Source organism: Erinaceus europaeus, chromosome 2, assembly GCF_950295315.1.
Source record: "Erinaceus europaeus chromosome 2, mEriEur2.1, whole genome shotgun sequence".
Taxonomy (NCBI): domain Eukaryota; kingdom Metazoa; phylum Chordata; class Mammalia; order Eulipotyphla; family Erinaceidae; genus Erinaceus; species Erinaceus europaeus.
The window spans coordinates 124,597,514-124,620,036 of record NC_080163.1 but is presented as its reverse complement, the minus strand read 5'-3'; the positions used below and the strand labels follow the sequence as shown (position 1 = coordinate 124,620,036).

Here is a 22,523-nt window from a genome sequence, read left to right as displayed (position 1 = left end):
CCCTCTTTATACCAAAGCTCCACCTCCTTCCTTCTGTGTACATTTCCTCCAGAGTTCTGCTTTATCCCATCTCTTCCATAATTTCCCCTCCTCTCCCCTGCCCCTATCTCAGTACTGCTATCTTTGGCCTTTGGGGTTGGGACAAGTCTTCATTTTGTTGTGGAGGGTGTCTTCATTTTATTCTTCTCCTTCCTCTTTTTTTTAAGTAAGGAAGGGCTAGTAACATATTGGTTGTCTTATTTATTTATTTGTTTGTTCATTCATTTTGCCTAAAGCATGCAGTAGACTGGAGTAATCAGGAGGATAGAGACCTGGAACAAGGCTGCTGGATTTCACTGCTGTGTGATCTTGTGCAAGGCACTTAACCTCTGTGATCCAGTGTCCTCACCCCAAAATGACTATAGTAATATAATGGAATCTACCTCTCATGAATATTTTGTTCCAAGAGACTAAACACATTGACTGCTGAATCCCAGTGCCTGGAACAGGCTTGGCAATGAACAAGGGAATGGATGAATGAGCTAGCCGAACATGGTCCCTGGCACAAATGAGTGACAATAGAGAGAGACCATTATTAATTGTATTATCATTGTAATGATCTCTCAGCATATCTCCCTCTAGCAAGAACAAAACATCTTTCATCTGCCAATAATTTCTTCCCCTAGCTCTATAGTCCATTTCCATCCAATCTTTCAGTCTGACTCGGGCAAGGGATGACAGGAGTCTTCTGACAGGAACAAAATCAAGGATGCCTTCCCTTTCCTCAGTCAATCTTTCAAACCTCTCTGTTTGCCTGGGATTACGCACACACATGTTCCATGAGCTAGACTTTTTGTTATTCACTGTTCAAACTGAATTCTGTCAATTATTATCCAACTAGTTATCTCCCCAGAGGTGGAGCTGTCATTAAAAAATAATGAGTGTATATTGCCAGTGAGTATGTGTATCTGTTGTGCATGTAGGGGGCGTGAGGGGGAGCAGTTGAATAGCAAGTGCTCTGGTATTTATATTAAACTGCATAGCAGTTTAAATTACCCACCAGGAAGTATGCATGCATACATATGCTTAATCCAGGCTCATTCAATGTGTGCCGTGGCTGTTTTCTCCCCCTCCCTTTTTGTGCCTCTCCGTTCATATAACTCAGGCTGCCAACAGCCAGCATTTGCCCACTGAACTTGCTGGCCCTGAGCGTGCAAAGGTGCTGCGAGTTTCTGAAAACAAATACTTTCTTCTCGGAGACCAAGATGTGGCTTTGCCTGGCTATCACTGCAGTGCTAGGAGGAACAATTCTACACAAACTCAAGACCCCAGGACAACTAGGGAAAAAGGTGGTCTACTTGGCAGGCCTCTGGGGAGGGGCTTGCCTACTCAGCCTGTCCCTCTTTGGGGGCTTAATCTTTCTCGCTCTGTCATGCTTCCTCATATATAATTACTTCTCTGGACAAGCATTGTTACCTGTGGATCAAAAGGCTGTTCTGATCACAGGTAAGTGAACGGCACTATAATTCTCATGTAGGGCAGGATGGAGCACTTTGCTTGTCTGGGCGGGATTTTTTTTTTTTTCAAATTTAGTTTAAAAATTAATACTTGGCACAGAGTAAATGAAAGTACCTTGCCAAGTAGTTTTCACTACATTGTTTTGATTTGCTTTCTCCAGGAAGAGTGCTAGAAGGGTTTGGTGGCATAGGAGGGATGGGAGAACTAAAGTGCAGTTAAGCCCTGATTTTTAAAAATTTCCCAGGATAGATATCAATAAGCAAAACTGCTGTCTTTCAGTGCACCTAAAATAGTCTCATAGGTTTCTTTGGGTCTTAGCAGAATTTTGCACTGAGGTTAGGGTTTACTGGGCTGCTGTCAAGAACCTGTGTGTTGTCTGAACCTTTTGTCTTCAAGTCTGTCAGTAGACTGCTAACGTTCTTAATTAGATCAAGCTGGCAGTATGTCCAGAAGGCTGTTGCTTGTTAACTGAGCTGCCAGCTTTTCTCTTCTTTTGTATTTCTTTTTTTCCGCTGCAAGTGTGAAGGCAAATTAAATTCTTCTGGGTTGTAAAACTGGTCGGTTGGGTTGTGAAGTCTGTGCTTGGATCAGACTTTAATTAGGATTATCCAGCATTATCCTAATCCAGAAAGCCCTGCCATTGTAAGGACATCAGTTGAAAATCACCCATCCTATGGGCACCCCATTCTGTGGCTAGGATCTGTTGGGGTGCAGACATAGGGGATATAGATGGAAGGAAGCAGATCAGAGTTGTTTCCCCCCCCCCCAATTAATTGGGAAATGAACTCAGAACTGACTTGACTATTCTGCCTTTTACTTTAACCTAATAATGAAATCTTTTTAATGAAATGCAAGTTGGTTCTTTGAGCTTTGAAATATTTCTTCAATGTAAAAAAATGGAGAAAACACTTGGAAATATTTTGGAGGCAGAAAACTCAATTGACCAATGGCATATTTATGGAAATGTTTGTAATCCTTTGGGCTGCATCTAGAAGACTGACTAGCTTTTCCACTAGAAATCTCTAATGACCAAGAGCTGGTGAAAAATTGTAACAATTTAAATTCTTTTGCTTTTGTTGTAGTAGCTAGTGTCCACAGACTTCAGAATAATTCCAAATTTATTGTTTGTACTTTTCCCCTTGTGTGGAAGAAGACAGAACAGTTAAGCATGTAAAAGCATAATTGTAGCCAATGCTATAGTTGACACTAATGGGATGTGATCTCTGAGGGGTTCAAACGTTTCTGGGAAATCAATTTCAGGCAGCAGCACTTCTAAGACTAATGAATAAGGTTGCTAAATGTTAGGGAAAACTTGGACAAACCTCACAGTTTCCCAGAAAACTGGTTTCTTCTTCTTCTTATTTTTTGTCTTGTTACTGTTCTTTATCCTTTGCCTTTGAAGATATTGGTATGCCTCAATACTAACAAAATACTCACCCATGCTATTGTGCCCACACCAACTGCTGAAATGTCCTGACTTGTGTGACAACTTCTAATGACTGAACTAGGTAGCTCAAGTCCAGTACTAATTTCCAATTGAAATGATCAGTATTTGAAAACTTAGAATTAAGAAAAACAACTGACATGTTTTCAGGTTCTTTGTCATCTTCTTCATAGGTAGCTATAGGTTCAGTGTAAATCCAGAGAAGATTTAAGACATTTTTACTTAGTAAAGGAATTTAAAATAAATTTTTACTTTCACTTTACTAGAACAAAACTCATGAAAAAGTGACAGATCATTGTGACTTGGAATGACCTTTGTTTCAGGTTGCTTATGTCATAAATTAGTATATATTAGGGGTATGGCAGTGTACATCAAAAACTATAAATATTTTTTAATTGATCGTTCAGGTTCTAGAAATTTCTCTGAAAGATGTAACCTGAAACACAGAGGGAAAGCAGATGCAAAACCAAATTACTTAGCAAAGTTATTTAGCACAATCTTATTTAAAATAGTTGAAATGTCAAGAGATCAAATAGTAAAAATTATAGTACATTTATCTCTGGGTGTAACATTTATTTAAGAATGATAGCTTCAGGGCTATGCTACAACCTGGAAATCTAGGCTAACAGAAAACTTACAAGAAATCCAGGTGTTTTAATAAGATAGCAGTTACATAACATAATTAGCAAAAGCAATGGGTACATGTCATTTGTGAAGCACTAGACCAGGGTACTTGGGCATATCTTTTCTTTAACTACCCCACCTGGGATTTCTGCAATGTAGGCATGCTATTTACATTATTAAAAAAAAAGATTTTTTTTTTGATGCACCCATGTGATCATCAGAGGCTTGAACCTGGCCATCATAAACCTTTTTAAAGGGATGATATTGAATGGACAAAGTTCATGTTGGTGGCTACCTAATTATGGACTTACATTTTGGAGAGTTGCAAGGACAAGTTTAAAAAAACAAGACTTTTTTTTTGTCAGTGTTTCCTTTTTATAAATAAAATTTTTTTTAAAAAAGCCATTTTATAGTTGGCTGAGCATACTTGTTATCATGTATAAAGACCTGGGTTCAAGTCCCTGGTCCCCACCTTGTGTGTGTGTGTGTGTGTGTGTGTGTGTGTGTGTGTGTGTGTGGCAGGGGGAGAGCTTCATGAGCAGAGAAGCAGTGCAGCAGGTGTTTCTCTCTCTCTCTCTAGTTTCACCTTCCATGTACCTCTGGATCTACCCAATAAATAAACAAAGAAAATATTTTAAAAAGTCATTTTTGTGTGATTAGTAGCGATTCAGAAGATTGTAAGATTATAGTGTATAGTTCCACTTTATACCCACCACCAAAGTTCTGTGCCCCACCCTCCCAATAATACCCTCTAAAGTTCTCACAAAGTCTTAATTTTACTTCTATAAAAAAACCCTTTGTTTTTAAATCTTTTATTTTATTTTTAAATATTCAAGGTATTTTGCCTCAGAGACTTGTAAATACAACAAGAAGTAGTAATAAGTTAGCATGGAGTTTGAACACATGTTTGTCTTTAAGGTATCTGAAACTCTGGCAGCTATTCAATTTTTTTGTAATGACTAAAACTCTTAGTGTGGTCCCACATGGTTGCAATAACACCTCAAGCACAATAAAGTGGAAAAAACCTTGGAGTAGGATAGATGTGTGTTCGATTACTGTGCTTACCTTGCCTTAAGTTGGGTTCTTCAAAGGAAAGGCTTCAAATAAGGGCTGTGTGGTTAATAGGATTTATTACCAAAGTTTCCAAGATTCTAGGTTGGAAAAGATGATTAAGAAAGAGAAAGAGGTGAAGCAGGGATGTGACATCTAGGAAAGTCCACTGATAGTCACATTGGCTTCATGGCTGGGGACATGTGGAGATACTGAAAGTCACCATGAGAACTGCTACCAATAGACAACCAGGATCTTTATACCTTAACATCTGTAACTCATTAGTTAAGGATTGTTAGCTCTAAGTGCAGGGTGGGATGGAGAGGAGGGGAAGTTTAGATTTCAGGTATTCTGTGGTCACTGTCAAAGTGAGCTCCATTTAGGGGCATTCCTGCAACAAAATCTCATGTGCAGTGTTCTCCTAATTTGGGGTGGGGGGAGACAAGCCCAAAAGTTCAGGGCCATATGGCAAGGTCTATTATATACCTCTTGTAAGCTGATCAGTCTTTGGTAATTGGTTTTGAACTTGTTTTCTTTTCTGTAAACTGGAAATGATCACACACACTCATAGATGGAGTAGATGAAAAGGAGACAATTTTGTGTATTATTAAAGTGGGAAGGGGAAAGGTTGAGGAGTGGGGTTAGGGAGAATATACAAGGAACAAAGAAGGGAAGGAGAAAGGAAATAAAGGAGAGAAAAGGTCAACAGAAGCTGAAGTGAAAAGTAGAAACACATTTGTTCATTCAACAACTATTGAGTCCTTAACATGTACCATGTATTGTCTAGGAGATGGAAATTACATATTATACAATTGCTAAATTGTCCGGTGATGAGATCAAAGTTTTCAGTTTTCCTTGGCTTTGGACCCAGATTCATTAGGTTATTTTCTTATCAAAGATTTGTCCTTCTCATGCTACCTTGCAAACCTTGTAAAAGATAATAGCAGTAACTTTGATTTTCCACATTCAACTTTCAGCCTAGCCCTTCCTCCTATGCTAATTACTGATTCAGGATCTACTGTGAACAGGTCACATAGCTATAGAACTTCATAGTGCAGTGGAAAGACACGGTCACAGTTATAGGTACTCATATTGTATAGAAGGATATTTCAGGAACATTTGAGTAGAGTTGGAAGAGGGAGGACTCTGGGGAAAGTTTGACAAAGGAAAGACTTCGTTAGAATTTTTAAAAAGAGGCTTCTAGAGGAAGAAAAGTAAGGCTTCCAGGCTAATTGGTGGATGCTACTATGCACAGAGGACTCATTAAAACTTCTTGAATTGTATAATTTTTAACTGGAATTTTCAAAATCAGGTACAATGGAGGATGGGTCAGGATAAGGGAAGAGGATTATTTTATGTGTATGACTTTATTTTATGCTCCAAAGAATCCAAGATAGATTATGATTACATCTGGAGTTTATTAAATTTTTTAATTAATGTTCTAAAGTTGAATATCATTTATATTAAAAATCCTAATAATTTATAACTTGCATTATTATGTAGTATTGAGCTACCAAGTGATGAGGCAAAACCCAGACCAGAACTATCCACTTCCAAAAGTCATTATTATTAGTTAACATCAATTACAGTTACTAGTAGCTCTTGAAAGTTTTCAGGACATACAATGTGTCCATTTAATTGGTAAGCCAATATTAAACATCAGTTATGTGATAAGACACTACCTGATACAGAATTTGGCAATTATTTGGATGCAGGAAGTATAGATGTGACAAGATAAAATAATAGCATCATGGGCAGGGATATGGATATTTGAAGTGGGTGTTGAGAGATTGCCTATGGTGAGTTTGAACTCAAATTTGAATTTATGGGGAATGGGAGTCAATTCTGGTGGAAAAGTCGCTGACAGTTGGAAATATAGACCTTGGTTATGAGTGGGAGAAAGAAGCTGGTGAAACATGAGCAACAAAATAATGGTTAATAACTCTGGTGATTTTAATAGGTAGTTGAAGTGGAATGTCTTAGTTGGAGGATATTCTCATGGGATGGAAGTTCCCCCCAAAGTATTGGAATTTGCTTGAAATCAGGGACCAGGTCTCTTTTATTACTGTGTCCACTTTCCCCGTGTCTGAACACATTAAACGCAATATAAAGGAAATAAAGTAATGAACCCAGAATAAGAAGGAGCAAACTGGGTAATGCCATTCCCTTTTTGTGGCCATTAGCTGGGTACACTGGAATTTGTCCCAATCTGGTCACCTGCTCAGGCACTTAGCTCTGCTGCTTCTTTTTGCTGAGTTACTATAGGAAGGGCAGAGTGACATGGTTGAGGCTTGGAGGCCCCATTGTTCCACTGTGACTTGATTGTTGGCCTCCTCTGAATAGGACTTTGTGATGACTTAACTTTAAATGTACTCCTGCTTATACAGGATGTGGCACAAATGGGGCATCTTCTGCCCCCACCAGGCTGCAGGAAGTGCTTCTAAGCACCCTAAGTGCTCTCCTAGTGGCTAGAATCTGACTTCTACCCCAGTACTACTGACTGTGTTTACTTCTTCACCCTACCTTATTGTACCTTCCAGGATATAACACTTTCATTTGTTTTTCCCACTTCCTTTTTCCTTCACCCTCCAGCCTTTACTTGCTGCTCTTCTACTAAGGTGACCCTGATCTGTAACTCTGTTCTCAGTCCTCTTACCTTAATATTCTCTCTCTCTGTAATCAAGTCCTTAATTATGTGTAACTTCACCAATCCCAGATAGACTTTTTCATTTCAGGTAGAAAGGGGAAAGTGCCTTAGCACTAGGGTTTTATTGTAACACTTTCAACCATAGAAGCCAGACTTCCTCGTGTGGAGTCAATGGTCATGGTGTGAGACGGATAAATATCTAACTATGTATACTTGATACTCCTTTGACTCCTGACATTCTTTTTTTTTTTTTTTGAGTAACGGTTTATAATATAGTATTTTTTCACCACTCCCATTACCAAAGGCCTGTGTCCCCATCCTTACCCTCATAACCACTATAGTTCTCCCACAATCTTAGTTATGTTATTTTTTTCCACATTTGTATACTCAATTCTCTATATTCCATATATGAGTGAAACCATTCTGTAGTTGTCCTTCACCTACTTACTTGCTTCACTAATGATTTATTGGCATCCATTTCTAGAATTTTTGGCAGGAATATTATACTTGGAATGTTTTAAAACAAACATATCATCTTCTTTTCTATTCTCTTTTCTTAAACTCTCTGGTTTCTACCTCTCCCCTAAGTCTGCTCAGACATTTACATTGTGGTAATGATCCAAATAGCGGCAAACAGCTGACTGGAGATAAGAAAAGTCAATAAATTCAGAAGCAAAAGAGAAGGTCAACAGTTAGTACTATGACCCCCCCCCCCTTACCTTTTCCCTTTTTCTAAAATAAAAGAGTAAAAAAATGACTTAACAAAGTTATTTAGAGGTGATGCAATATTAAAAAGTATGTCTATATATGTCCACTGGGAAAAAGTTCTGAAAATTTAGAATGAGATGTCACTAGGAACCTCATGTTGAATGCCCTTTAGTATGCAGGGGTTCAAGGTCCAGAGAATGGGTCAATTTCCTTTAACTTCAGCTAGTGCCCCAGGTTGAATAGAACCCAAATTCTACTTTAGTGTTTCAGAAGCTCTGACAAGCCAATGGAAACACTAGGAAGATCTGGGTTTCATTGAATCATATTTTATAAAGAAGAATGAGACTAAGTGTAATTGCAGGAGGCCTTGACATCTGGGACAACATTCTCCCACCAGACACCTATACTTTTCCCACTTCAAATTTGAGAGAAGCTTCTAGAATATTCCACAGAAGTATGTGCTCATACAACAGATAGTACAATGAGTTATCTCAGGGGAAAACATAATATAGAAACAATGGTAGAGGAGTTGCATCCTGTTTCCACTGCAAATTGTAAGCTTATGCATGCAGTCTCCCCTGGTGTGCTCCATTTATTATAGGTCAGTTGTGATATTGGTACAGTTGTAGTGAGTAGAGAAGGCTGGCTTCTATGGTTGAGAGTGTTACAGTAAAGCCCTAGTGTTAAGGTACTTTATACTATTATCATTGTATAAAAATGGAATTATTTCCCTGAAGAGGAAGAGTGAACTTTCCATCACTGGGGTTATACAAACAACCCCACTGAATGGAATTGATGATCCTGGAAAGGGCATTTGGTATTGGGAGATGTTTGTTGTGAAATTAAGTATGTCTGTGGCTTGCATAAACCCAAAGTGTCAGATCGAAGGCTACTTCATTCTGTAACTTTGGGTTTATGCAAGCCACAGTCCACGCTTCCTTTTCAGGGAAATTGCAGGGATAGCCTGAGGGTGCTTCTTCCCGAGCATGTGCTCTCTGGGTTGGAGAGAACTTGACTGGAGCCAACCTAGGCTGCTGCGTGGGAGAGGGATCAGGAACTCAGTGTCGGGCTAGCGTCGCAGGAGAGAGACTCTGGGACTCGCAGAGCAGGAAGGCAATCCAATGTGTGTTTAATCAGAAAGGAATATTCTTTTTTCTTAAATTTTTTTTATTCGTTTTTGTTGCCCTTTTTTTTAATTGCTGTTGTTGGATAGGCTACAGAGAAATGGAGAGAGGAGGGGAAGACAGAGAGGGGGAGAGAAAGACAGACACCTGCAGACCTGCTTCACTGCTTGTGAAGCGACTCCCCTGCATGTGGGGAGCCGGGGGCCAGGTCCTTGTGCTTTCTGCCACATGTGCGCTCAAACCACTGGGCTACCACCAGACTCCCGGAGATTATTTTATACATCCCAAGAAGGAGATGGTAGGGTGTGACTAGGAGAGGGGACGTAGGAGAGGGGACGGAGTGAAAAGAGTGCAAACCAGTGGAAATTATACGGTGGAAAACAGGGTGTGACAAGGAGAGGGGGCAGAGTGGAAAAAGAGCATGAACCAGTGGGGATTAAACCAGTGCGGGTCTCAAACAAAACAATGATTATGTAAATAGACCACAGCATTAAGCAATGGAGCAGGGGGGAGCTGGCTTACTGCCCAACAGGAAATAATTCCATTTTTATACAATGATAATAGTTGTAAAGATCTTCCTTATGAGCCAAAATAGACCTCCCTGAACATTCATCAATGCACTTAGTTCTGGCCTTGGAAGTCACATAATCTAATTAAAGTGCTCTTCTGCATGTTAGTCCTTAAAAATGTGAAAACCGCATCATATCATATCCAAATCTCCTTTAAACTAAATCATCTCATTCCATTTATCATTCCTTCCATGACTTAGTCTCCAGAACTCTTACTGTTCTATGTTGTCTTCTCTGGACCAGTTTCAGCCTTTTTCTTTTTCTTTTTTTTTACATTCCTTTGAGATTTTTGACTTAGATTTAAAATCATATGCATCTTAGTCTGAGCAATACAAACCAGACTGGAACAAATGAAATTAAATTTGATTAAAGTCAAAATTCTTCACTGGTTATTGTTTCGTTTGATGGGGTCCATTTATAAACCCTTTCCCCCTAGCTGAGTTCTCTACAAATTGAGAGCATAAATCAAAACAGGAGGGAATCCTGAAGTTCACTTTACTCCTCACAGAGGAATTAGAAAAAGTGTTTTCATTGTGTTTTATAACAGTGCACCCAGTCAAGGCAGAGTTGAAAAGTTTAAGCCTCAAGCACAAGGGAAGATTTGCATTGGATAGCTAGGTTGTCGAAGCTCCAATATCACAGACATTTTGCAGACTGGGATATGGAAGAAGAGAGGAGAACATCCATGTGACACCTAGCATCTTTTTTTCTATTCTACTCCATAGTCTTAATTGTTCTTAATTATCCTTTGGCTCTTCTGCTACAGAGAGGACATCCTTCCATAGAGTGGAATAGTCTTATACATTTTTTCCCTTCCAAATACACCAATCAGAGATTCTTTGCTCTACTTTCCCAGGGGAGGAAGCAAAGAGGCACCAGAAGTGTTGCACTGATGGATAATGCCTTCATATTAAAGTAAGCACAGGAAATGGGGGCAAAAAAAGTGCTGCTTGTGTGACAGAAGTCCAGGGAGGTTTGACTGTTTCACTATAAGATTAAATGTGTCAAAAGTGAAATGTTTGCCCACAAACACCTTTTTTTAAAAATTTCCTTATTGGGGGATTGATGTTTTACATTCAACAGTAAATACAATAGTTTGTACTTGCATAACATTTCTCAGTTTTCCACATAAGAATACAACCCCCACTAGGTCCACTGTCATCCTTTTTTGGACATGTATCCCTACCCCCACCCACCCCAGAGTCTTTTACTTTGTTGTAATACACCAACTCCAGTTCAGGTTCTACTTGTGTTTTCTCTTCTGATCTTGTTTTTCAACTTCTGCCTGAGAGTGAGATCATCCCATATTCAACCTTCTGTTTCTGATTTATTTCATTTAACATGATTTCTTCAAGCTTCATCCATGATGGGCTGAAAGTGGTGAAGTCACCATTTTTAATAGCTGAGTAGTATTCCATTGTGTATATATACCACAACTTGCTCAGTCACTCATCTGTTGTTGGACACCTGGGTTGCTTCCAGGTTTTTGGCTATTACAAATTGTGCTGCTAAGAACATAGGTGTACACAAATCTTTTTGGATGGGTGTGTTGGGTTCCTTAGAATATATCCCCAGGAGAGGAATTGGGTAGGTCCATTACTAACCTTCTGAGAGTTCTCCAGACTATTCTCTATAGAGGTTTGACCAATTTACATTCCCACCCCACAAACACCTCTTTTACCTCCCCCCTCCACTTTCACGCTTAACATGCTTACGAGGCAGCTAGGGAAAATAACTGGTAAAGCAGTCAAGGACTTGCATTCCTGAGTTTCCTGATTAAGTCCCCAGAGTGGTAATCTGGCTTCTCTCTCTCAAGTGAAACTCTCATTTGAAATAAATAAAATAAATAACTCAAATGATGCATAAGAGATCTTAAGTTTGAAGAGCAAAGGACTAATTAAGGAGATACTATAAAAGAAGCATATGGAGAAGGAGGTGGGAGGGACAATGGCTGCCAGAAGCAGTGGATTCATCTTGCAGGCAGTGGGGCCCAGTAATAACTTTGGTGGGGGGAAAAAAGTTAATTTACTTATATGGTAAATCTTTGATAGTTTCTGGTGCCATTTATAAGGTAATTATGAGACTAAAATGAAAGGTGGTATACTAATTGCTTACTACTATTCCTGGAAACATAGGATACAACTGATGAATATTACCATAGGACTTTGAGAAAAGACATTAACATAATAATAGAAAGCAACATAAGGGAAATAATACCAGCTATGATTGTGTGCTTGTTTGTTTGTATCAAGTGGTCTCTATGTTTGGCTCCTTTATCTCTATTGTTGACAAGCTAACTTCAGTCTATTGTTTATGCCCCCCCCTTTTTTTTCTTTTTTTCCTTATTTATAAAAAGGAAACATTGACAAAACCACAGGATAATAGGGGTACAACTCCACACAATTCTCACCACCAGATCTCTGTATCCTCTCCTCTCCCCTGATAGCTTTCCTATTCTTTACCCTCTGGTAGTATGGACCCAAGGTCATTGTGGGATGCAAAAGGTTGAAGGTCTGGCTACTGTAATTGCTTCCCCACTGAACATGGGCATTGACAGATCAATCCATACTCCCATCCTGTCTCTCTCTTTCCCTAGTAGGGCGGGGGTCTGGGAAAGTGGAGCTCCAGGACACATTGGTGGGGTTGTCTGTCCAGGGACTTCTGGTTGGCATCATGCTAGCATCTGGAACCTGGTGGCTGAAAAGAGAGTTAACATACTAAGCCAAACAAGTTGTTGACTAATCATGAATCTAAAGGCTGGAATAGTGCTTGGGGGGGTCCTCCATTTTGTAGATAGGTAGTAGGCATATTTTAGTTATATTCCAGAGGGCCTGTGGCTATACTAGTTTTTTTTTTCCCCTGAGCCTGAAATCTGATATGCAAGTGGATCCAAGTTATTGTCTGGGGAGATATTATGCCCCTTTCATCACTTTTTATCAACTTTATTATTTTATACCAGAGCACTGCCTAGTTCTGGTTTATGGTGGTTTGGGTGATTAAACCTGGGAACTCAGAGTCTCAGGTATAAGAGTCTTTTTGCATAACCATTATGATATCTCTCACAACTGCACTGATTTTAATTTAATTTAATTTTGGATGACTACAGAAAGAAATTGAGATGGAAGGGGGAGATAGATATATACGTCTAAAGCACTGTCTCACCAATCATAAAGCTTCCCCACCCCTGGCAGGTGGGGACCAGGGACTTAAACCCAGGTCCTTGAGCACTATAATGTATGTGTACTACTACTTGGCCCCTATATTATTATTATTTCTTTACTGGGGAATTAATGTTTTATATTCGACAGTAAATACAATAGCCTATATATTATTATTTTGACTAGAGCACTACATAGCTCTAGCTTATGGTGGTCCTGGGAATTAAACCTGGGAGCTTGAGCCTCAGGTAAGAAAGTCATTGGCATAAACACTATGCTATTTCCTCAGCCCTCAGCTTTTTCTGAGTATTTGTTTAACTTCTTCCTCTGAGATCAGATGTACTGACTAGGGAAAGGTTTACATATCAGAGGACATTTTAGCAAGGTCTAATGATAATTTTGGGTTGTTACAACTGGGAACCACAGAATCATACTACTGGCACCCACTGAGTTGAAGTTTTGAGGTGGAGGATGCTAACCATACAACAAAGCACAGGGAAAATCTTACCACACACACAAAAATCACTTTTTTATTAAGCATCAATAGACAAGAGGTTGAGACAATCTGTCCTAGAGCATGAAAGCAATAGATTAGGGGCCATATCATTGAGCCTGTCATCTCCAAGTACAAAGCAAGTCCCATGATGACAGTCCAAGGCTAATACAAGAAAATGGAGATTGAACTGAATTTGAAAAATAAATAGGCAGTGGTCTGGGCTCAGCCTACATATACTGGACAAACGCATGCATTGGCAGGCTGTGCCCATGATAGGTCTGTGAAGTATGCAAATGCTTCCTCTACTCCATCCCTGCTTCCCCAGCATGAAAGAGGACATAACAGAAAGTGGACTTTTGGGCTAGAAGATTTGGAGTCATTGAGTCCTGGCTTCTCAGCTCTGTGTCACCTGAAACAGCTCCATCAGTATCTTTGGACTTTAACTTAGTCATCTGCAAAATAGGGACATCATCCTTAATCATCTTGGTGGTTCTCCTTGTTCTCTCCTAGTCACAAGGGGATTTGATGCTTCTTCTGTGTTCTTGGAAGCTGGTTACATCTTCACCAGTGCTTATCATCACCAAGGAGTGAGAGTCAAAATTTTATCCCCTTTGTCTTAAAAGGCACCAAGCACATCACAGATATTCAATGACTTTTGCATGGCGTGACTGGACTCAATTGCATCCTTGTATTACTGTCAGTACCCTGGTTCATCTGTTAAGAGGGCTGGCCCCAGGAAAAATGAGTCTCTGTCTCTTTCTCTCTTGGTTGGTGGGGGCCTGGCACATTGAAATTTCGTTGTTTGTGGACCACTTTTTCATTCAAGTAGACAGGAAGACAGGGCCACAAAGGACAAGAGACACCACAGAGCTGCCCTTGGTGCTGTGGCATTTTAATGTGGTTCTAGAATTCGAATCTGGGGTGCACACATGGCAAGTCAGGTGCCCTACTTGGTGAGCCTTTCCTTTGTTCTGAAAGCACATACTAGGGACTGAGTGATAGCTTATTTTGTGGTGAATATGCTTATCCAAGCACATGCCTGAGGTCTAAGCATTGAAAGAAAAAAAATACACATTCCCAAGGAAAAGTACCCCTTCCTCCTAGCCTGGGCAGGTTTGGACAATCTGCCTAAGACCACAGAAGGTGGGAAGGGGTCCTGGAGCTGGTATCATAAAAGACACAACTGGATGACTTAAAACAAAATAATTATTTTAAGTTGCTTTACAATTCTGAAGCCAGAATACCAAAGTCTAGCATTGTCAGGGCTTTGTTCCCTCTAAAGCCTTGAGGGGTATACTTTCCTATGCATGAAAACAAGTTTGAGTTCCAGGTCACCATCTGGGAACCCCACACAAAGGGGAAGCTTTGTGAATGGTAAATACTTTGCAGTCCTTTCTTTCTCTCTGGTTCTCTTTCCCTCTTTGCCTCTTACTCTCTACCCGAAGGAAAAAATATATATATACACCAGGAGTGGTGAAATCATACAAGCATGAAGCCCCAGTGAAACCCTGCTCACAAGATAAAAATTGAAAAAAAAAAAAAAAAGGTCCAAATCAACAGCCTCTTCATAGAGCCTTATATGCTATTATCCCTAGAAATGAATCTCCACCTCAGCTTGCTATTTGTGTACCAATACAAGATCAGACATGGAGAGTACCTGTAGGGCTGGGTATCCTCTTTGCTCTAGATAAAGGGGGCTCTAACTTAGGACATGTAACCATAGGAAGAAGTCCATGCTTTTCTTTTAATTAAGCAGTTGTTCCTAATCATCAAAGCACTTCAGACATCTTGGAGGCTGACCCTGCCCCAGAAGGTCAAGATAACATCTGCTTGGTGTTGTGAATTTACATCTACAATGCATTTGTAAATTCTTTCTCCAAGTCACCTTTGGCTCTGATTTCCAGTTTGGTAAACACTCATTCTCCACCTTTTGGTAAAAGCATGCAAAGGCCATTTCCCTTAAGTATTCACTTCACAGTAATATATATATGTATGTATATATATGTTTAATTTATTGAATATAGAGAAAGAGAAATTGAGGAGGGAGAGAGAGACAGAGACAGAGAGAGAGGCATGCTGTCCTGCTTCATCACTTGTGAAGCTTCACCCCTGCAGGTGGAGAAGGGTACTTGAACCTGTGTCTTTGCACATTGTAATATGTGTGCTCAAAAAAAAAGTGTGCTCATTGTAATCAGGTGCAACAAAAGAAGTTGAGAGGAGAGGGGATGATAGAGAGGAAAAGAAAGAAACACCTGCAGTCCTGCTTCACTGCTTCTGAAGCTTGCACCCTGTAGGTGGGGACTGGGGATTTGAACTCAAGTCCTTGCACCTGGTAATGTGTGAACTCAATTGAATGAGCCTCTTCCAGGCCCCTTAAGTACTCACATTTAACCCACACATTAAAAAAAAGTATTGGGGAGACAGCATAATGGTTATGCAAAAGGCTTTCATGCCTTAGGCTCCAAGGTTCCAGATTCAATACCTAACACCACCATAAGCCAGAGCTGAGCAGTGCCCTGGTCTTTCTGTGTATCTCCCTTATTAAAATAAAATATTTGTAAAAACTACATAGTTATCAGTTGGAAATAAACATCTCTCCAGAAAATTCAATTATCTTCTATCAGAACAGACACTGCACTATTAGACTGTCCTATTTTTCTGTATCTTTTAAATTTGTGATTTAATAATGATTGACAAGATTGTAAGATAACAAGGTTATACTTCCCACCATCAAAGTTCCATATCCTGTCCCTCTAGTGGGGGGTTCCCTATTCTTCATCCCTCTGGGAGTATGGAAAAAAATTTACACACTTCTTTTATTAGTGATTTAATATTGATTTACAAAATTACATGTCAACAGGGGTATAATTCTGCTAGACTTCTAAATCCCTAATCCTTCCATTGCAAGCCACAGCAGTTCTCCTAAGGTTGCAGGCATGGGTTAACTGTCATCTCTACAACTATCTCTCTACATTTGTACATAATTGTCCCCTCTTTCTTCCATGTCCAGTCCTCTCTTACCCTCCAAGACACAAATAAGCATATTAATACATCCAAATGTCCCTCCCCTTTTCCTCCCCTCTCTCCGGATATTGATGGAGATAGAGTTCTGAGCCCTCTTATCCTCTTCCTTTTGTCACTTCTCCCCCCCACTAGGAGTATGGATCAAGATAGTTTTTGGGGAGCAGAAGGAGGAAGGTCTGGCTTCCTGTAATTGTTTTCTCTACTGGACAAGGCATTGGCAGGCCAATTCACACCCCCCAGCCTGTTTCTATCTTCCCCTAGTGGGGTAGAGCTCTGGAGAAGTGAGGTCACATTTGGTGAGGGCCAGGACACAGTGGTGAGGCCATTTGCCCAGTGAAGTCAGGATGGAATTATGATAGCATCTGCAGCTTGGTGTCTGGAAAGTGGCAGGATCTAAAGCAAGACAAAATGGTTAATGAACAGGAACCAAAAAGGAGGAACAGAGCAGATGAGATTAGGGACCTTAGAGTGGAAGGAAGCTAGGAAGTCTATTTAGGCATATTTCTATGGTAGTTTTTGCTTGAGTTTGGTAGCTAACATGAAGTTGGATAAAGATACTGTCTGAGAAAATGATGTCAGAGTAGAGAAAAGAACTATACAGTTGGATTAGAGAAGAGAGTAGCTCCCATTCTTGAAAAAATTCTATGAATAAAATTAACTTTTTACTTTTATCCGCCTCGGATTCCCACATATATAAGATGGGCCTAGACCATTAGAGGTGATGGGTGACCTTTAGAGATCCTTCCCTACATCATCACTGGTCATATCCATCAGGAACAGTATCCTAAATCCTATTGTGGGCCTCTACAGGTCCTTGCCCTCAATGTAGAACAGTAGTGATAAAAATAGTCCCACTCTCCAAAGGGGGGCTGGGTCAACATACTCTGCCACTTGAGGAAAACTGGTCCTGAAATGAGTGTATCTTAGAATGTTCCTAGCTATGACCATGGACTGTGAGCTCAGACCAACAGGGATAGATATTGGCCATAGATCAGATGGATGGGGTTAACAATTAATGGTACTTATGTACTTTCCCCATATTTGTGAGCTACTCTCTGCCCACACTTAGCTTTGTAGCCCTATTATTTTAAAAAAAATTTTTATTTTTTATTTTATTTATAAAAAGGAAACATTGATAAAATGATAGGATAAGAGGGGTACAACTCCACACAATTCCCACCACCAGAACTCTGTATTCCAATCCCTCCTTTGATAGCTTTATATCTATTCTTTAACCCTCTGGGAGTATGGACCCAAGGCCATTATGGGGCACAGAAGGTGGAAGGTCTGGCTTCTGTAATTGCTTCCCCACTAAACATGGGCATTGACAGGTTGATGGCCTATACTCCTAGCCTGCTTCTCTCTTTCCCTAGTGGGGTGGCGGTCTGGGGAAACAGAGCTCCAGCACACATTGTTGCGGTTGTCTGTCCAGGGAAGTCTGGTTGGCATCATGCCAGCATCTGGAACCTGGTGGCTGAAAAGAGAGTTAACATACAAAACCAAACAAATTGTTGACTAATCATGAACCTAAAGGCTATCTAGCCCTATTCTTAACTTTGATAACATCTTCCCAGACAATAATTTTTGCCCATCTTCATGTTAGCTGTTGGGCTCAGACAAAATTAGTAACATCATGGGCCCCTTGGAATATACCTAAAATAGACTTCCTAGCTTTTTCCAAATCCCATCTGCTATGCTTTAATTTTTAGGTTCCTGATTACTTAAACAATTTTTTCTGTTTTATATCTTAATGTATTTTAGCCACCAAGTTGCAGATGCTACCATGAGGCCATCCTGATTTCCCTATGCAGACAGCCTCACCAATGTGTCCTGAAATCTCACTTCTCCAGAGCCCTATCCCATCAGGGAAAGATAGAAAGAGGCTGGAGTTATGGATCAACCTGTCAATGACCATCTTCAGTGAAGAAACAATAACAGAGGCCAGGTGGTGGTGAACCTGGTTGAGCATACATGTTACAACGTGCAAGGACTGGGTTTGATCCCCTGGTCCCCACCTGCAGGGGGAAAGCTTTGCAAGTGACTAGTCACTTCTTTTGCACTGTTGCAGGTGTCTCTCTCCCTCTCTATCAACCCCCTTCCCTCTCTATTTATGGCTGTCTCTATCAAATAAATAAATAAATAAATACCTAAATAAACAAATATAAAAGGAACAATTTAATAAGGTCTTTATAAAAGACCTTCCACTTCTGCACCCCCATACAGAATTTTGGTCTACCTGAAATGAGTGCATCCTGCAATGTTCCCAGCTATGACCATGAACTGTGAGCTCAAACCAGTAGGAATTTAAGAGATTACACAGGCTCTGGTGCTAAATATAAATATGTGTATTTGAGCCCTGGTTTGGGTAGATAAAGGTAAAAAGTTAATTTTACTCACAGAATTTTTTGAAGATTTTAAAAATATTTATTCATTTATTTATTCCCTTTTGTTGCCCTTGTTGTTTTATATTGTTGTAGTTATTATTGTTGTTGTTGGATAGGACAGAGAGAAATGGAGAAAGGAGGGAAGACAGAGAGGGGGAGAGAAAGATAGACACCTCCAGACCTGCTTCACCCCTGTGAATCGATTCCCCTGCAGGTGGGGAGCCAGGGGCTCGAACCGGGATCCTTTCACCCATACTTGTGCTTTGTGCCAAGTGCGCTTAACCCGCTACGCTACTGCACAGCTCCCACTGATAGAATTTTTTTCAAGAATGGGAGCTACTCTCTTCCCTAATCCAACTGTATAGTTTTTTTCTCTACTCATTATTTTCTCAGACAATATCTTTATCCAATTTCATGTTAGCTACCAAACTCAAGCAAAAACTACCATAATCATGGGCCCCTAGAAATATGCCTAAATAGATTTCCTAGCTTCCTTCCACCCTAAGGTCCCTCATATCTGTTCTGTTCCTACTTTTTGGTTCCTGTTCATTAACCATTTTGTCTTGCTTTAGATGCTGCCACTTTCCAGACACCAAGCTGCAGATGCTATCATAATTCCATCCTGACTTCACTGGGCAAATGGCCTCATCATTGTGTCCTGGTCCTACGAATGTGACCTCACTTCTCCAGAGCTCTACGCCACTAGGAAAAGATAGAAACAGGCTGGGGGGTATGAATTGACCTGCCAATGCCATGCCCAGCAGAGAAGTAATTACAGGAAGACCCCCAGATTAGGGTGACCTGGTAGTGACCAGAAGGGTCATCATTAAAATGTGCTGATCTCTTGCCCAGCTTTTGTAGCTCTTGCTTTGTCTGACAAGATTATACTTAGAATGATCGAAAGAAATGAAATAGGGAGTAGGAGAGGAGGGTATCTAGGCCTAAGTAGATAATATTTGATTAAGTACTTTATGGTGTCTTTTTAAGGCCTTTCTACTTGTTTGCTGCACCTAGAATCTGAGTCTATTCACTGTATACAATTGTGCACTTATACTTAAAGGTATATATTTTCCCCTAACATATGGATACATGTGTACATGTGCCCTATCCCTTAGGCCCTGGTCTATATTTAGGTTCTGTAACTTTTCTAGGAAGTGTGTACCCGAAATTGAACTAAGGAGTCTTATGAGCTAGGAAAGATCTCACCAGAGTATTGGAGCTATAGGCTGACATCCCAGGCCTGGAGGCTCTGGACATAGCATGAAATGAAATATGTTGAGGTGGCACTAATTGCATTGATTTGATTGAGATCAGCAGATGCAGTAGCAAATGGTATGGGTAAAGAGAAGCATGAAGTAAAACAAACAAAGCCCAGAGGTTCCAGGACTGGGAGAAATACAGATTTTAAAGAGAATGAGGAAGATTCCTTGCTGTCTTAGAGTTTAAGAAGTGGATAGATTATTATTATTATAACCAAGTTATTTGGGAGCTTAGTTTACTTTGAAAATCCCATGGTTAGGATTAACTGTACCATAAAGGCCTTACTATGATTTATGTCATTGATTATGGGATGATCCCACTTATAAACAGAAGTAGAGAACAGAAAGAGAACACAAAATAGAATTTGACTGGGTTTGGAGTCTTGCACCAAAGTAAATGACTCTGGCATTGGAGAGTAGATTTTTCAGCTCCACTATAGGGGGGTGGAGGTAGGGACACAGACCTTTGGTGGAGAGGATAGTGTTAATATATACCCTTATTAGCTTACAGTCTTTTAAATCACTTATAATGTTAAACCAGGGAGACCTAAAGCAACTAGTCCTGTCATCATCTTAGATAAAGTTATTTGTAAATAACATTAAATGACATAAATCATGGTAAAGTTGTTATGTTACTGTATCATATCTTATTGTAAGATATAAAAAATTAATATTGATATATTAAAGTTTATCAAGTGAAAAGAGAAAAAAAAGGAAAAAATGGCCACTGGGAGTGGTAGATTCATTGTGCAGCAAGAATAACCTTGGTGGCAATAAAAACAAACAAATAAAATATTTAAAATTTAATGATTCACATATCATGAAATTTATCTTTTTAAGATGGATAGTGTGGACTGAGAGGTGGCATACCTGGTATAATATACACATTACCATGTTTGAGGATCCAGGTTCAAGTCCTTGGTCCCCACCTGTAGGGGGAAAACTTCATGAGTGGTGAAGCAGTGCTGTAGGTATCTCTTCATCTCTCTATCTCTCTCCCTCTCCCACTCCATTTCTCTCTGCCTGTCAGAAATAAAAATTGTACAACTTAGTGTGTTTTATTATATTCCTAAAGCTATACAATGATTTTTACCATTCCCACCACCCCAAACCCATAACCATTTTCAGAGTGCCTTATTCCTTAAAATGTCATTTAGCCATTTTGCCAGGCTGGCTTCCTACCCCTCCCATTAGCCATCCCCAGCCTCACTTCATCTTTTTGAGGTGTACTTTCTCCTCTTTACCTATTGCCTTTAGTGGGAAGGAAAGACAACAATGCTAGAATCTGGATGCTTTTGCAGAACTGGCAGGGATTTTCAGAGTGATTTATTGGGAATTGATTTGCAGTTTATTCTGCAGACATTGTTTGTAATGAGCTAGCTGGCTCAGGTATCCTGAACTTTAATTGCTCTAAATTAGACTATAGGGACCAAGACAGCACACAATTAAATTAGAATGGCAAAATATTGTACCAAACCTCATAAAGATACATTGGCTCCTGCTAGGATGGGCTAAGGGAGAAGGAGCTCTTGTTTTAATTTTTTAAATTAATTTAATAATGTTTGATAAGATTGTAGGATAAGAGGGGTACAAATCCATACAATTCCCACCACCAGAATTTCATATCCCCTCCCCTCCACTGGAAGTTTCCCTATTATTTATCCCTCTGGGAGTATGGACCCAGGATCATTATGGTGGGAGGTTTGGCTTCTATAATTGTGAGAAGGAGCTCTTTGGAGGGCATTTGACTGGAGTAGAACAGTTTCTGTTGTACTTATGTGAGAAATAAAACCCAATTATGCACCCCAACTTGAAAGGATGCGAATTTCAGTAATTAAAGAAAATTACAGGGCCAGAGGGTGGTGCACCTGGTTAAGTGTACACATTACAGTGCACAAAGGCCCAGGTTCAAACTCCAGATCTCCACCTGCAGGGGGAAAACTTCATGAGTGGTAAAGCAGGGCTGCAAGTGTCTCCCTGTCTCTTTCCCTATCTATATCCCCCTCCTCTCTCAATTTCTGTCTGTCTCTATCAAATAATAAATAAATAAATAAATTTTAAAAATACTTTAAAAAAAGAAAATTACTTTTGTTTGTAATAGGTTATTTACCTAAACAGTATGAAAAAAAGAAATACATGATGAGTCCTATAGACAGTTTAAAGTTTCATTTATGAAAGTGAACAAAGAAGCTGTAAAATTTATTTAAATACATTTATTACATATATTAATATTTTATGCATATACTTATAATATACACTACATAGAATATATTAACATGATTACACATGTAAGATATAATGTTAACATATTTATTTAACAAATATCTCATCATTTCAATATGCATTTGATATAAAACTCACTGATGTAGTATTTTTTCATTGTATTCAGTTTTCAATGATTTTGGTAGGTTCATTCCTTAGGGAAGCCTCCCAATACAGTGTTAGGTAGAAACAATAAAGAAAAATCACATGGTATCTTAACTGAGGTTTTTAGTGTAGAACCTCCAACACAAGAAATGCTCAATAAAGTTTGGAGAGA

The 22,523-nt window shown here is 39.6% G+C and overlaps 1 protein-coding gene across 1 annotated transcript in view; it reads left to right on the top strand.

The window, feature by feature from the left end:
- Nucleotides 1-1,101: 1,101 nt before the first annotated feature.
- Nucleotides 1,102-22,523, top strand: part of HSD17B2 (hydroxysteroid 17-beta dehydrogenase 2) — an 82,168-nt gene continuing 60,746 nt past the window's right edge. The window contains exon 1 of the mRNA XM_060185113.1: nt 1,102-1,485. Coding sequence (XP_060041096.1) covers nt 1,245-1,485 — 241 coding nt within the window. The 5' untranslated portion in view covers nt 1,102-1,244. The remainder of the gene's footprint in view (nt 1,486-22,523) is intronic.